The sequence below is a fragment of the Electrona antarctica genome, assembly GCF_951216825.1.
Source record: "Electrona antarctica genome assembly, chromosome: 2".
Taxonomy (NCBI): domain Eukaryota; kingdom Metazoa; phylum Chordata; class Actinopteri; order Myctophiformes; family Myctophidae; genus Electrona; species Electrona antarctica.
In genome coordinates this window covers 24,342,556-24,360,511 of record NC_136807.1, presented here as the reverse complement: position 1 = coordinate 24,360,511, position 17,956 = coordinate 24,342,556, and the positions used below count along the sequence as shown (strand labels likewise).

Genomic DNA, 17,956 nt, shown 5'->3' with positions numbered 1-17,956 from the left:
AAAGGGGGACTTGTCACCCTAATTGTGTGCTTGTGCTCCGGTCAAGTGCCTTCTGTGCCCAGACAAGTGAATGGGAGATTTACTTGTCCGAAGGTGCCTCAAAAGGTTAATTTCAAGCCCTGACTCATGATAGGTCCAAGTTTGTGCATCAGTAGATGTTTAATTTACTAGTCATAGTAGCTTATTTTTGAGGGGCACTAGCCCCTCCTATGTCCAGCTTTTGGTGTATGAGCTCACTGGAGCTTCAGGAAAGCGATTGAACCAACAAAAGAACATCGGAAACGAGCGAAAACAACGGCCGTTTGTGACAGAGAAACATAGGACAGATGCACAATGGAGACAGTACTTGTTTCACGTGGCAGTTAATGATACTCGTGTCATTCTTGTTTTTAAAGGAGCATTCAGTGATTTGGGTGATTTGGAAAACCCCCCGGTCCGCCCTGGTAACAAGATGTGCACATGCACGCACTACAGTGGGGGGGACACGCAACAGGTCAACAGCATGCACACCAAGGCCCGCCCCCGCTCGATCATGATTGGCGGAAGGCCCCTCTCTATCCTGATTGGATGAAGGCTGGGCCACCTATAGCCAAAAACGGAACCTAAGGTTTTTGGACCCCAGGGGTTAACTGGGGACAGGGAGGAACTCCTCAAAATCGTCAGCACACTCTATATTAGGGAGGATTATCACAACAAAACAAAAAAAGAAGTGATACTGTATTTGAAAAAGTGAAATCACTGAATATACCTTTAATTTTATTTTGAAAAACATTTTAAAATGGTTCCACTAGTCTATCTACTGTATATCGACAGTTTTCGACACGTTTGTAGATTGGCTACTTTTCTTTTTTTATTTATTTTTTAAAACATGTTAAGGGATAAGGGGTAAGGCACTGGCAAAAATAGGCTAAAAGGCTAAAAGCAATAAAACAAAAAAAGTCCCATGGACTTGTTTGCATTGTGGTCCTAGATTCGATTCATCAACATACCATAGCAAAATGTATACACAATAGTACATGTCATCAACAAATAGCCTTCCGTACAAGACAGTATGTAGAAAGTGCATTAGCATAGCAGAGAGTGCAGTGTGTCATTTTACATATTAATCACATCAGCCCAACATGGGATTGTGAGTCAGTTTGTTTAATGTCTTCCTCCTCCATCTATCAATTTTATTCTTCAAACTGAAATTATGTGTGTTTGTGTGCCAGTGCCAGCCAGCGTGCGACTTCAACTATGAATTATGGAAGAGACCCTTCCAAACATTGTTAACATTGTCATTCTTTGTTGCATTTCTTAAAAAGATTGACATACAGTAGCGATGATGACTTCATGCAATATGAATGACCACATATTTTGTGCGTTACATCGGGACGTTGCTTTTAATCTTGTACTCTACTTAAAGGGCCACTTCACCACTTTTCAGCCTATCTTCATATAATTGGTCCTCACTAATGTTCATGATAAAATACCACAATTTTTTTACTACTTGGTCTGTCTCATAGGTCAAGGAGAGATGTGGGCAGTTCAGAAACCCATCCACCAGTGACATCATCGTTAGACGTTAGTCGATTTTTATTATCGTGAGAACAATGGCTTCGCATTGCAACTTTTCAGGAATAGAAAGCCTGCAGTTTCTATTAGCTTGGATTCCCCATCGATGATGTCACTGGTGGACGGATTTCCGAACTGCCCACAGCCCTCCTATGAGACACTTTACTGGAGTATTTCCAATGTTTTGTACTTTCACTTCTACTCCACTACATCTCAGAGCCAAATATTATAATTTTACTCCACTGCAATTATTTGAAAACTATAGTTACATTGTAGATTTAGGTTATTATTACAAAACATACATTACCTATAATTCAGCCCTATATACCTGTACATTTAGACCATTTGAAAACCACCACTGTTTTGTCTGTCTGACAGCTATGGAGCAGCCTGGTGTTTTTGGTTGTTCCCCTCTGTCTGTGCTTAGAGAGGATTACCTCAATTAAGATTACAGCTCTGCGGGACGGAGTCCCACAGAGAGCCTTATCCTATTCAGGCTTTTATAGCCTGAGACAAGAGAACGTGTTGCAACAAGTGCTCCACTCGTTGGGAAAAGGGGCAATGTCAGCTGTGCGGAGGAAGAAGGAGTGCTATTTATTTTTTTTCTTTATTTTTTCATTATTTTTTTCTTTTTCACTTAACCACTTATATTAAACCAGCTCAATAGCCTTGATCGTCCTCCCTGAGATTTGGAGGTCGGGGGTTCGGTCCCCGGGCCTGGTAATACCAGCAACTCTATAAAATGGTACCCAATGCACTCAGCATCAAGGGTCCCTGCGACAGACTCTAGTCTGACCGAATCCCCGACCTCCAAATCTCAGGGAGGACGATCTTACTTCATGTCCAGGGGGTATACTTGTACATCATGTCAAAAAATATTGGTTGCCAATTGCCTGAAATTCAAATACTATAAGGGACAGGAGCCCTAGAAAAAGATACAAATCTCACTGTACCTGTATATTTGTACAGTTTGTGGTGTATTATTTTAACACTTTTTGTTTGAACTTCTAAGATGGTCATTGATTCATTCTCCAAAAACAAGGAGGGACACATCTTTTAGCTTCCAAATAAGAGACGGTTCCTTAGTTCAAGGGACATTTGGCAACCCTACCTGGAAGCTATGACCTCATGTGAAGAATACAGATGTTCTAACAACAGAGAGCTTGGCATTGCACACATTGTAGACAAAACAACCTTAAAATAGCAAATAAGCCCAGCAGAAGTTATGAGTAATGAGTTTGATTTTTTCCATGCCAACGATCATTTTGCTGGGCTACAAAGTTTATATACTGTATATAGCCTTAGTTTTAGTCATCATAGTTTAGTTTTTATTTTGTTTTCCGTCAGTAGTTTTAAGTCGACGAAATTAACACTGGTGTGCTAAATGTTTTTTTTTGTTTCAGCACGGTCGGAGGGCTCGAAGGAGGGACCCACGTGCATGGACAAGAACCACGGCTGTGCACACATCTGCCGGGAGACCCAGAAGGGAGGCATCGCCTGTGAGTGCAGACCCGGCTTCACTCTGACCAGGAACATGAAGGACTGCAAATGTAAGAGATTACTTGCACACGCATATAATTTTATCAATGGCATGTTTACAATTTCTTTTCATTTTTTTCAACGTAAGCCTAATTAAAGCCTACAAGCTTGTAAATTGGCTATTTTTCAGTCCACGACACCAGCGCACGACGTTGTATGAATCAAATCTTAGCATAACCTCTAAATTCCCGATCCTAACACTGACCCCCAAACCCGATAACTTATATATACTATATATATTGGTTGGTTTATATATATATATATATATAGTACCTGGAAAATGGTTCCTCACAATGTCTACTATTGTATACGTGTACACGCATACACACACACAGGCATACATGCCGGCATACATGCCCACACACACACACACACACACACACACACACACACACACACACACACACACGCACGCACAACTTTATGGTCTCCTCATAAAAGCAGTGATTGGTGTTGGAATCAGGCCAATGACAGATTATTGTCCTCATTCCCGACATACCTTCCACAGAGATCTGTACCGTTAGCTTCCATTACAGAGTCATCTTCTACACATCTTCAAAAACTAAGCATTATTGCCAAATAACTTTTTTACACCAGTGGTTTGGACGGCACGTGCACCTCCTGTTGACGTGCATGGAACTAATCGAATGCCACAGACGAAAAACAGTCTAAGTCCACACTATTGATCCATAATGTATAAATGATAGATAAGGGTTCAGGACAACGAGGCCTTTTCGTGGAGGGGTCAGAATGAAATTTGGACTTAGACTGTTTTTCGTCTGTGGTACTCGATTAAGTAGTTTGTTGAAAATAATCGATTTTTACTAAAAGTAATTTTGGGGTAGACTCACTGACTGACTTTTACATGTCAAGGAGAAGAAGCAATGATTGAGTTCATAATGTTCACTTTAAAACATATACAGTAGGCTGTATGTTCAAAGATTTCAAATATAGCAGATATACAATAGCAGATATACAAGCTCACAACGCTTCACGTTGTGAGCTTGTAGCTACTTTTGCTGAATTGTTCACCCCAGAATAGGGATGCTGGGGTTCAAGTGGTTAAACGTCAAGTTAAAGTTATGTTCAATCTGTTCTATTATAATGGAAACAGATATTCTCTCGACTTTTTTGTCTTGGGGGGGGGGGAAGATTTTACATTATTTACGTATCGTAATATGACATGAGGTTCTGAAAATGTATGTCATTCCGGACAGGGGGGTGCCGCGGATGAAAAAAGTTATTTACAGCCGTGAGACCTGAGTAAAAATAAATAAATAAATAAAACGGTTTGAGAACCGCTGTAACCCTGCTTGATGCAGAGCAAGAAAACAGAGCTCATCCTGTCAGGACGGGAGGGTTATGGGGGGCTAGCCGGGGTTGGGTTGGTGGGTGACGGGGGATTTGTCTGTGTTTGGATAAGGATCGGAGAGGTGTTATTCTATAGGATGACAGCTCGGGATGAGGGCAAAAGGGTGTTGGGAATTGGGAGGGGAGGGGAGGGGATGTCGGGGGGAGAGGGTGGGGTGTGTGTGTTTGGGGGTGCAGACAGCAGAAGGCAGGGCTCTGTTTCAGTCTGTCATCACAGGTGTATTTAGAAGTTTTAATGTCGGAGAACTCAAACCTGCCCACCCCCCCTTTTTTAACATTGCACGCAAAAACGCACCAATGTCCGCTTGTCGTCGGCCCCTGGAATCCTTGTATCTTCGTATTCTCATTTATTTTAGGTTATGACATGATTTAATGAATGCCCCCTATGTCAGTGATAAGACCTTTTTTTAAATTCCAAAGACCCCCGGTTTTCTATCATCTCAGATCGACAAGCTTTGTCGATCTGCTACTTTTGATGACGCTGCAGTACGAACCAGTAGGGTGTTAATTTAAAAAAAAAAAACACACAAACCAATTAAAATATGGAGATAAGAGGCTTTCTGCTTGACAGCAACGATAGGGGTTTTTATCAACATTTTGCCTGTGTTTGGGGGTGTTAATATCTCTCCTCTATCACATCAATACAGAATGGAATTGTGTCTCAGAGGCTAAATCTCATCAAATGGTGGTCCGTGGCTCAAATGCCAAATAAATAATGGACCTTGGGATTGAAAACCGCTAATTTAACCCATTTAGACCGGGTAAGCCTATACATTGTTAGGGTATAGTATATACAGTATATACCCTAAAGATGCCTTCCCAGATAGAAGGGTAGGCCTATATACTATATTCGTGAATTTGAACCGTGAAACGTAACAGTTTTGGACATGAGGTTCCACAGAGACGATAGGTATAGCAGATCTACAAGCTCATAGCGCGCCACCGAGTGGCGCGCTATGAACTTGTAGGTCTGCTATACCTAGTGCAAAGCGCATGCCTTCAGCTGTCATCCGTGTGTAACCAACGCCCCTGGTCTTGTCACGAATATTTATGATGATATCTGACTTGTTTTTGATGTCACCTCTTTCCCGGTGACGTTTTTATGTATACTAGTGTCTACATATATGAAAGAAATGCACTTCATTCATAATATGAAAGAAATACACTACACACACACACACACACACACACACACACACACACACACACACAGCCATGAATGTCTGTCTTTGATACAGTCGCACGCAGCACTTTCACAAACAAGTGTACATTCTGAGTCTGAAGGAGTTGGATGAAGCCACAGCATGATAACAAGATCGACATTCAAGAATGAAAGGCTTTATTTGTCACATATTCATTCATTCATCTGCTGTCTGGTAGAAACTGACTGTCTAAAATATTAACCTTTCAATATGGCATTATGTTATCATCACCCAAATACAGCTCAAGTGGAGTTTCTTTTCTTGTCATTAAAACAAAAACAAAAAATGTTATCTAGGGAATTCTATCAATTTTCATTTAATTTCCACATACAATCAGAGGTAGAGCATGTTGGCTTCAACTGATGTGCAACATTGCAACATTGAAGCAATATGCTCACGCAAGCCATTCAGTTCATGTTCCTTGTTTTTACCGGTAGTCTGCAAAAAGCTTTATTAGAATGACAGGTGTAGGTTAGGTGCCAGTGATTTCATCTCTCTGGACATGACATCACGTCAGGTCCCGTTAGAATTGATAGGAGAATTGATAAGCCAAAACCTTGATGTGACTATTTGTTGTTTTGACAGTGACCTGTAACTATGGTAATGGTGGATGCCAGCACATCTGCGAAGAGACGGACCACGGGCCCAAATGTTCCTGTCACATGAAGTTCGCCCTGCACAGCGACGGAAAGACCTGTGTAGGTGAGTCACCTCATTATTATTATTGTAAATAATACTGATAAGTATAATCAAATAATAATAAGAGACCTCTGTGGGTGAGTCACCTCACCTGGGAAACAACGAAGAGAACGCTCCAAGACATTTTATTTACTCATCACCAATGCATTTGAAGCATAGGTTTGTTCACACCGAGCACTATAACTATAACTTGTTTCCATTGTGGTCCATTTGTACTCAATTCATCATCAAGGGATACCTATAGGGTGGAAACCTCATTATGTCCAACACTGTTACTTTTCAGGATTCAAATTCATAAAGATAGCCTGATGAAGGCCACATAGGCCGAAACGTTGCTGTTTCGCTATTAAAAGTTGGTCACTGCATTTGAAGACAGTGTGCGGGTGTTTGTTCCTTTTTCAGGATTCAAATTCAAAAATAGCAAAACTAGTAGACAAGCTTGAAAAATGTCGTTTCGCGCCGCGTTTCGACCTTTGGATCTCCCTTATTGGAGCTCACTGAGGGATGAGTTGTTTGACTCTCTGGGGTCAAGCTGGTAGGGGATAGAATGACCCTAGTGGGAAGCAACGTGAGTTGGGAATAAAGGTCCCACCCAGTTATCGTTATGGTCGGGCAGAAACCTGTTATCTCCAAATTTTAACTTTTGTGTTTTTCAAATCACTGCCCTACTTGATCATACTACAGCGTCACACAAAAGTATCAAAAGTCGCATTTCCACAAGCTGGCACCGCATTTTGAGCTTGCCTATTTTTGCTATTTTTCCATTTGAATCCTAAAAAGTAAATGTCCAAATACCTCTGAGGTTTCCACCAGAGGTATGCCCAAATATGGAGTCCAGGCCAATCTATGACATCATGTCATGTTGATGACATTAGGGCACTCCATGGGGATTTGTGGATTTCTCAATAATGCACTTTTGGAGATCTGCTGATGGTCTGTGACCTCCCACTCAGACCCTCTGTGATACGCACACGGTCAGGCACTTCTCCAGATATGCACATACATACCGAAGAGATTTTGTGCATTCATTATAGCATAGGTATACCTATAATGTTCACCATTGTCTTGGTTAGAGTCATGGTGTGAACTGTAAATCTTTACAGTTATTGTTATAGTTATGGTGATTGATGTGTGCGGCCGTTAAAGGAGTAGTTCACCCAAAAATTACACACACCATGAAGCGTTGAATTCATAGACATTTCTTCTTTTTTTGTCGCATTCCTGAGCCAATGATTTGATGATGCAAATAAATCACCATGAATTCAAGGCTTCATGGGGTGTGTAATTGGTAGAAAATAAGTTATTCTTTGGGTGAACTACTCCTTTAAGATATTATAATGCCTGAATTATGCTTCATTGTAAGATGATGTCGTGCACTGAACCGATATACAAGCCACGGATGCAATGCGGCGTGTGCTTGCAAAGTTGCATATCGGTCATTTCCGCTAATGACATTTCTGTTACAAATTTGACGCAGACCTTTACACTGAGTACCGTAGGCTTGTTAATAGTGTCATTTTATACTTGTGTCTGTCAATGAAAATTACAAATCAACTCTGTTCTATTGATGTCTGTGTTTGTCGTTGAACGTTCTTTCTTATTGGTCGGCAGACCCGGTCACAGGACAAAGTATGAATTAGTAGTATAAAGGAACACGTCTTTTTTCAACATCATCATCATATACTGTGTGGCCCTTCAGCAGTAATGCTTATTATATCACACAGTGTCATGTCTGTCTACATGCTCTGTGTCTCACAGGTGGACTGTGGACTTTTTTTCTTTTTGGGATATTTGTATTGAACAACGCCTTTTTTTCTAAAGGGGGTTGCATGCTACCATCTTCGGACAGGGCAGTTATAACAACAAAATGTTAGCCAGGAATCCAGCCTGATTCGCTACGTTAGTCTTCTTCTCACTTTCGCTACTCAGTCTGACCAGGGTCCTATTTGACTCGTATTTCAATTACGTAGGCGAGTCAGGAAGTGACTCGAGTTTTACATTGTAAAACTCTGGTCAGTGATGTTACTGTTAGGCGGGTATATGAACTGTCCACAGCCCCACACAGAGTGAGTGGACAGAAATGGTGTCATCTTATAATGAACATTATAGTGAGAGGACCAATCATATGAAGATGAGGTTGAAAATGGGCGAAGTGTTCCTTTAACCACACACTTTCTTCATCTGTGACATACGAGGACAAAAGGCTCCTCCTCCTTTACTCCAGTGGTTCTCAACGTGGGGCATGGGGACCCCCAGGGGTCCCCGATGGGGGTCCCCTAATGATTATTGGGATCATGTGGGAGATTTAACATTGGGATCAAATGGGGGTCCATGGTCTAATGCACTGGTTCCCAAACAGTGGGTCAGGACCCATTTGTGGGTCATGGACACATTTGTATGGGTCCTACATTTCAAATCATTTTAAAAAAACATTCCCAAAAAAGCATTTTTTTCATGAACTAAAAACAAATTCAATATTTCTTTTGCCAGTAAGTCATGTAGAAATAAAAGAAAAATGTAAGAAATTAGAAAACAAATATTTAAGAAGTGTTGAAGATGCCGATCTACAAGCTCACAACACGCGTTGCATGCTTGTAGACCTGCTATTTTCACTATGGGTGCCGGGCAAACTCTTTTGAGTCTCCGCCTGAAAAGTTTTGGAACCACTGCTCTAATGCATGTCAAACTGGGGGTCGTAGAAATTAAAACAAAGGTTTGAGAATCACTGATTGCTGCTTTATCTGTAGCTTCTGCTGAGCCTCTTGTGTAACATCTCTGCTCCCGCGTCTAATTGTCCTTGAGAGATACAATTATAAATTGTAATTGTAATCTGTATCTTCTTCTTGCTTTACTTCACTGGACAGTGGTATCTCTCTCTCTCTCTGTCTCTCTCGATCTCTCTTTCTCCCCTCAGCCATGCAGCCAGACCCTGCCTTATCATCCATTTTAAAATTAATTGGATCATAATTTACAAAATAAAAAAGCGCATGTCACTCACGGCTGTGTGAAAGAAGACATAAAAGTAGCGATTGAAAACATAATGTCTTTATGAAAAGGTTTTTTACTGAGGTAATAAAGCCAAAGTGTTAAGTCAGGTCAAGTTTCCATTGACTATGAAGGAATCGGGCCATTAACTCATTCAAAGTCCTTGGCGGTGTGGGCTTTGGAGAAAACTTTGTCGTCAAAGTATGTCGCTGTAATGAGAACGGCAGAGTTTCTGTAATGGAGTAAAATATATATGGATCCAAGATGTAGTGGAGTAGAATTAAAACTATTGGAAATTGGAAATACTCAATACTCAATAAAGTACAAACCACAAAATTGTACTTAAGTACAGTACTTAAGTAAATGCACTTACTGTAGTAAACTTTCGAGTTACTGTCCACCACTGCACATTGGTATTGTGGAGGGCTCCTTTCACTCCACGTCACACCTTTCAGATTGGGATGACCTGACAAAAATGAGTCATCAGTCGTCGTCAGATTTGTTCAACCACTCCAAGGAACAGCAATGTCCGTGTTCAAGTTTGTGTGTGACTATGTGACCAGTACCAATGAGCACCAAAAGTGGCGCTGTTGTGCCAGAAACAGAGAGAGAGAGATCGTGTTAGAACCAATAGGAACTGAAATTGGAACGATACAGAGAAGAAATTGGAACGATACAAATTGGAACGATACAGAGAAGAAATTGGAACGATACAAATTGGAACGATACAGAGAACTAATAGGAACTGAAATTGGAACAATACAGAGAAGAAATTGGAACGATACAGAGAAGAAATTGGAACGATACAAATTGGAACGATACAGAGAACCAATAGAGGGGAGTTGCACCACTCGGTTCACACAGGTGTGATTTTTGCTTTAATCCCTGCAGCCCCTCCCTCCAGATATCACCCCGGCCGCATGGCTGTAAAAGCCACTTTAAATGAACACATGGCATTTTGACTGTGTGAAAGGCACTACCTCCCCATACCTGCCCTGACCTTCAGCTTGGCATTTGTCAGCACTTCGTCTCAGTTGACATGAGTTGAGCATTGTTCATGAGCCAGTGAATTAACACCCGTTGAACCCATCGCTATGGACGCCCTTTGTTTAGTGAATTAACACCCGCTGAACCTGCTATGAAGGCCACTGAACACATCAGAGACTTTTATAATATGGGTCCTTGAATTCACTAGCAGAGTTCCAGTGAGATTATGCAAGATATATTTTTTAGTTATAGCTTTTAGGTTTTTTTTTTTGGGGTGGGGGGGATGCGAAAATGCTCGTTGTGAGCTTCTTGATGGTCATCAGTTTTCTCTATATTCTAATTATTTGTGTTAAGCAGTTACACTAAATTTTAAACCACATAGCAAACATACTGTTGAAACTCAGAGTAATGTAAAAATATAAAATGTGTTTTGCAAAAATCAAACTCATGGTGGTGCAGCAAAATTTGGGGCAGAGGTTCGGAATTGGCATCCAGGGAGTGTGTGTGCAGTGCACAGTTTGGCAGTGACTGGGCCAACGGTGCCGGACATTAGCTGTGGACGGACACACACAGTGCAAAACATTCTCTCTCCTCATGCCTGTGGCCTGACAATTCACCACTACACCAATTAGAAAGCAATTACAAGTTATTTTGAAGGGCCTTTTTTCTGTGGAATGGAATTTAGTTTCTTTCAGTTCGGCTGTCCTTGAAGACAACTGATTTGTCTGACAACAAATGCCACAATTGAATAGTCCACTAGACACTTGTTCAAAATTGTCAGCACTAAGAACAACACAGACTGGCAGAATAGCGATAACAGCCGTGGCTGTGTGATGCATTTCTGAGTGGTTTCACAAGCCATTTCATCACTATAACCAGCCGAGACAACGTTTTGGCTCATCTATTCTTGTCTTTTTGCCTGTGTTTGCTGAGAGGTTGTTTTTTAAGTGCAGGTGAAAGTTTTCTGAGGAAAACCTGCTGCTGTTGCTATAAATCAACCTGTTTGCTGTTAAACAGCTACCTGTTTGTAGGCTACGATACAACAACAAGGTTAAGATATGTACTGTGTATATCGTCTGTGTCGGGTGGAAACCTTGTATGTCCAAAACTGTTACTCGTTATGCTATACTACTCCACCATGCAGATTTGACTAAATTTAATTTTATTCATAAAAAAGGTTACATAGCTTTAACCATTTCACTTTCTCTCTAAATTCTCCAAATTCAACACAAAACAACCTCACACGTGAGCTTGTAGATTTGCAATTGTAGCTGCCTTGGTGTGAGACTGTAATGACAAAGTAATAGTGCATTCATTTACAAAATAAAAACATAAAAAGTTGAAATGTAGTATATACGAGGTTTCTTGCCTGACAGTGGCGATAGATATATACTGCGAGTGGACTTGGTTAAGGTGGTTGGCTGGGTTTATGTGGCTGTTAAGTTTGACGGCCCTGGGTTCGAGGGTTCTACGGTTTTGGGTCATGGCCCGTTTTTTTCTTCTTCTTCTTTCAGCTCGCTAAAAAAAGAAAAAAAGAAAATACCATAGACATACTCTGTTACAAGTAAAAGTCCTGTGTTCAAAATCTTACTTGAGTAAAAGTACAAAAGTATCACAATGAATGTACTTAAAGTACCAAAAGAAGAAACGCATTATGCAGGGAATGTCCCATTTCACAGTTTTTCCTTTTTCTTTTTTTTAACGTATGAAAACGCTTTGCTGAACCCCTTGCTGAAGTGGTTATAGTCTATGTTTTGTAATTATAATGAACATCTGCCAAGTAACTTAAGTTTGCAAATAATTGTAATATTCGCCCTCATGAGATGTAAAGGGATAGAAGTAAAAGCATTGCAAATTGGATATACTCCAGTAAAATAAAACATACATCAAAATGGTAACTTAAGTACAGTACTTGAGTAACTGTACTTCTATATTTCCACCACTGCGTGTCAAGGTCTGGTCAGCCATCAGGCTGTCATTACCGGGCTGCTACCCACTGCACAGAGCCAAGGGATGCCGCAAGGACTGACCACACTCTAATTAGATGTCTTATACTTCCAAAGACTGCATGGTGGAAAAATCACAGCCATGGGAGAAGAATTACTCAAACTCTATTACTTAAAAAGTATTGATTGGTTTGATTTGCACAACAGAACATACAGTACACATACTTTCCAATGGAAAGATGAGCGATAGTAATGTTGTGCTGGTGAGGTAAGAAATCCTAGGGCTTATGTGAGAACCTGTTTAAAAAGCAGGTGGCTTGCACACATCCAGTTCCTTGCTGGTGCTGGAGGTAGATACATACAGAGATAGATCAGGTGATAGACAAAAGGTAGATACATACAGAGATAGATCAGGTGATGCACAAAAGGTAGATACATACAGAGATAGATCAGGTGATGGCACATCACCTGATGACGGCCGAAACGTCGTGTCCTGAGTTAAATGGTGTTTTAACAAATTATACCACAGGTCGTTTCGAGGAAGCAATCTGATTGGTTGAAACAGCCTTCTAGCCGTGGATTAAACCAGCACCATTCACCACCTAATCAAAACAAAGAATTCAGCTGCTCTGTTTTCCCAGAGCGCTAGCAAACTCGGTGGCTAGGCTAGTTTCTTGGGACATTTGTGGTCGTAGTGACTACATCTGTCATTAAAAAAATATTTTTTTAAGCGATTTTCTTAGTTTTAAGGGTAACTGTTGTATAATATTGCAATATTACACTTGAGGGTGTGGTTTAACGTGAATATTGCCACTTCAGTGATGCTTGCGGAACTCGACTACGTCTCGTTCCTGACCGCATCTCTGTCGTGGCAATAATCACGTTAAACCACACCCTCTCGTGTAACTGTTGGAGCAAAGACTGTGTGCGGACTACTCCTTATGTGAGAACCTATCAGTACCACAATGTTGAAATACTGCGGTATTGAAAACTTTACGTTAAAAAAAAAAAAAAAAAAGTATGAATGGATTGCCGTGAAAATATACTTAAAAGTCCCCAAATGTAGCTTGTAAGAATCTGGCTATTTTCAAATAGCCAAAGTTATACTGTATATAGGGCTGAAGTGGTTATTATATTCTATATGTTTTGTAATAATAATCTAAATCCAAAAAGTAACTAGTAACGAAAGTTTTCAAATACTTGTATTGTAGTAAAAAGCACCACATCTACTTCCACATCTGTGTCCAGTATCACTATGCCAGCAGCAACACAAAACCATAGTTCCATGTGACAGAGGGGTCAAAGTTGAACGGGTCCACCAAAATAGAGATTAAGAGGTTTCTGCCCGACATCAACGAAATAACAAAACTGTATTTAAGTACAGTAAATGTACCATAAAACCATAGGTCGTACGTGTGCCCAGACTCGCTCAGCCAGTGAAAATCACTTTTTTTCCTCCTCTGGAGTCTGTGAGGTTGGAGAGGTGGACTTGGAGCCAGTGTGCGGTCGACATTAAGATAATAATACGAGTGTCTACCAGCAGACACTCTTATTAGTTAATAAAACCTCAATAAAACAAACAATCTGCCAAATGAGAATCTGACAGGAGGAGAGTGAGTGATGGGTGGAATAAGCACTCCCATCTTTATTTATTTTTTTTTTTTTTAAATAAATTACTCACCGCATGATGAAGCCTTGGATACATGGAGATTTTTAGTTGTTGTCGCATTCCTGATCCAATAATCCATTATTTGACTAATTTAAGTTAAGACCAATCTTAACAAGAGCAAAACTATGTTTACTGACTTACTTTTTGTACAAAAGTATTGGCATGAAAAGAAAATAAGTCAAACATGTTGCATCGTGAGCTTGTAGATCAGCTGTTTTCGAATAGACAAAGTATAAAATAGGGCTTATCTGGTTAATGTATGTTTCTGTAATACCGTAATAATCTAAATCTGCAAAGTATGCAAAAACACAGGTTGTTTTACTCAATTACATTTTGAATTCCGGTCTTTTACTTGTAACGTAGTATTTCTAAATTGCAGTATTGATACTTTTACTTAAGTAAATCATTTGAGTACTTTTCCCACCACAAAGTGATATACAGTATGGAGCTGACATGCGTAGTTATAGGGCTGTCAGAGCCTTCATGTCTGTGTTCCAGCAGTGGTTGATGTCTATCAGAGGGCCGTGCTTCATGTCTGTGTTTCAGCAGTGGTTGATGTCTATCAGAGGGCCGTGCTTCATGTCTGTGTTTCAGCAGTGGTTTATCAGAGGGCCGTGCTTCATGTCTGTGTTTCAGCAGTGGTTGATGTCTATCAGAGGGCAGTGCTTCATGTCTGGTTCAGCAGTGGTTGATGTCTATCAGAGGGCCGTGCTTCATGTCTGGTTCAGCAGTGGTTGATGTCTATCAGAGGGCCGTGCTTCATGTCTGGTTCAGCAGTGGTTGATGTCTATCAGAGGGCCGTGCTTCATGTCTGGTTCAGCAGTGGTTGATGTCTATCAGAGGGCCGTGCTTCATGTCTCTGTTTCAGCAGTGGTTGATGTCTATCAGAGGGCCGTGCTTCATGTCTGTGTTTCAGCAGTGGTTGATGTCTATCAGAGGGCTGTGCTTCATGTCTCTGGTTCAGCAGTGGTTGATGTCTATCAGAGGGCTGTGCTTCATGTCAGGTTCAGCAGTGGTTGATGTCTATCAGAGGGCCGTGCTTCATGTCTGTGTTTCAGCAGTGGTTGATGTCTATCAGAGGGCCGTGCTTCATGTCTGTGTTTCAGCAGTGGTTGATGTCTATCAGAGGGCTGTGCTTCATGTTTCTGGTTCAGCAGTGGTTGATGTCTATCAGAGGGCTGTGCTTCATGTCTCTGGTTCAGCAGTGGTTGATGTCTATCAGAGGGCCGTGCTTCATGTCTGTGTTTCAGCAGTGGTTGATGTCTATCAGAGGGCCGTGCTTCATGTCTGGTTCAGCAGTGGTTGATGTCTATCAGAGGGCCGTGCTTCATGTCTGGTTCAGCAGTGGTTGATGTCTATCAGAGGGCCGTGCTTCATGTCTGGTTCAGCAGTGGTTGATGTCTATCAGAGGGCCGTGCTTAATGTCTGTGTTTCAGCAGTGGTTGATGTCTATCAGAGGGCCGTGCTTCATGTCTGTGTTTCAGCAGTGGTTGATGTCTATCAGAGGGCCGTGCTTCATGTCTGTGTTTCAGCAGTGGTTGATGTCTATCAGAGGGCCGTGCTTCATGTCTCTGGTTCAGCAGTGGTTGATGTCTGTACGGATATAACTAAACTTTGCTGTTTCATAGCTTTGCTTAATTACTGATTCAGACCCTCCGCAAAGGGGTTATAACAAACAGGTCTGGTAACTGTGATTTAACACACACCAATTGTAACATTTATATTACTCAAACATACATAGCCTCGACGTTGCAATAATGCCCGTAAACAATCACTTGATTTTGGCCATTTTATTACTATTATCTCATAACACACTCACACACGTACAAACATACTTCTACTAAACTTGTGTACAGTATAAAGCCTTATTTGCCTTGTCTGGCCCGTGTTAGATCTAGTACAATAGCATGATGATCATTACAAAGGAAGTCAGAGACTGTGGCGTTTAGGTAATAACTGCAAACACAAAAGAAACACAAGATATATACTATTAATTCACAGATATAGCGACTGCATAGATGCATCATTTATGACTGAATTTAGAGCATTTAACGAACATATAACACATTACAAGGACTTACTTAAACGCGTCATCCCGTCTGTTACATTGCACTGAATGGAATGAAAGAACATTCTACACATCCTGATCTGTGCATACGCTCGCCTCTTTCTCTGTCACCTGACACTTCCTGCCCCTCACATACCATGTCCTAGTACGACCTCGCATTCCACATAGTATATAGTATCACACATTTACCCCCCAATTAGCTGTATTAATATCTACATCCCTGAGACATACTGTAATTGGTTGATAAGAGGATCTCTGTTCTTATATAACACAGAGTATTTACTGTATAGGCAGTGAACTTCATAATAGCACCAACATTCTATACATAAATGACACAACATGAAGTTACAAATATAAGCTGGGCCGGCACTTAATATTATAATGATCCCACTCACGGAATAAACTCGACAATGTCTATCAGAGGGCAGTGCTTCATGTCTCTGGTTCAGCAGTGGTTGATGTCTATCAGAGGGCCGTGCTTCATGTCTGTGTTTCAGCAGTGGTTGATGTCTATCAGAGGGCCGTGCTTCATGTCTGTGTTTCAGCAGTGGTTGATGTCTATCAGAGGGCCGTGCTTCATGTCTCTGGTTCAGCAGTGGTTGATGTCTATCAGAGGGCAGTGCTTCATGTCTCTGGTTCAGCAGTGGTTGATGTCTATCAGAGGGCCGTGCTTTCGCATCCAACCGCACTTGTGTCTGGGTCGTGTCACTGTGGTGGAAAAATTACTTTTTTTTACTTAAGTAAAAGTGTCAATACTGTAATGTAGACATATTATTTCTTTACTAAGTCTTAAGTCTTAAGCTTGTAGATTGGCTATTTTCAAAAGTTTTTTTTATTATTGGTTGAAGCGGTTACTTTGCACTGACTGCACACTATAAGTGCAGTTTTAACAACATAATTATTTTTCCTTTGGACCACACATGATCTGGAACAAACGCTTAGCAAACTAATCCTAAAGTCATTTTTTAATGCGTTTCCCTTGCTTGATGTTTTGTGTAAATCACATTGAGCGTGTGTGCCATATAAATAAACTCAGCTTGCCTTCAAAACGAGGCAGATATTTCAATATGTTGATAGTGAAGAATATTTAATAACGGTTCTGTGTAGTTTGCAGTGGTGTGGTGTGTCAAGGAAGTCCAAACGGAGAGTTTCTCTTTGTCTTAAAAGTCGTATCCAAGTTTTATTGAAAGAGGTACGAATGCAGTTTTACAAGGCAGTTTTCGGGAACAAAGGCCCTTGGAGTCACACGCACACGCCTATTCAAATCAGCTTAGTACGAGTGAGCACACCATCGGAACGAAAACAGGTAGTCTATATACTAATGCAAGTTTAAAACTCCCCCCCCTCTCTCATGAGGGTGGGACTCAGAATTGTCCTTACTTACTGGCCAATCAGTGAGCCAGGACTGTCAGGCAAGGGTTCCTATGAGAACTTAGCAACAGATGAAACTATACTAATAAGAATGAATGTACCATATAAAATATACAGAACATTATTTGACACCTGCAATGAAATAGTTAGACTGTATTCTTGACTCTAGATGCATATTTGACAAAGATACGTTGCATTCATGACAGACAGGACAGACAGATAGAGCAGAGCAAAGCTTGACCTAAAATATGCCATGCAGCTGTTATCCCATGGATGCATCTAGGGCAAGGAGTTCACGCAGACCCCTGTGGGGTTTAATTACCCCCTCTGTTTCTTCAAGCCTAGTTGTAAATAACTAAGCGTAATCTCAAAGGATCTTACCGTGAGCCAGTTGCCACAGATTGCATTGTATAGAAAAACAGCTGTCCCAACTTACGCTCTCCTCTTGTGTGCCGTCTATGCACCTGGCTGTTTTATAATATATCAACTGATTGATATATATGTGTCCATGTCTATAATATATCCATCATATTCCTCCCTCAACAGGCTTTTACGCCTGTTGCAA

The 17,956-nt window shown here is 40.9% G+C and overlaps 1 protein-coding gene across 3 annotated transcripts in view; it reads left to right on the top strand.

Moving 5' to 3' along the window:
* The window catches only part of scube3 (signal peptide, CUB domain, EGF-like 3), a 197,251-nt gene that overhangs the window by 118,898 nt on the left and 60,397 nt on the right, over positions 1-17,956 (top strand). For all 3 annotated transcript variants that reach the window (XM_079528503.1, XM_079528502.1, XM_079528501.1), the window contains exons 5-6: positions 2,958-3,104; positions 6,252-6,368. In XM_079528503.1, the coding sequence (XP_079384629.1) occupies positions 2,958-3,104; positions 6,252-6,368 (264 nt within the window). The remainder of the gene's footprint in view (positions 1-2,957; positions 3,105-6,251; positions 6,369-17,956) is intronic.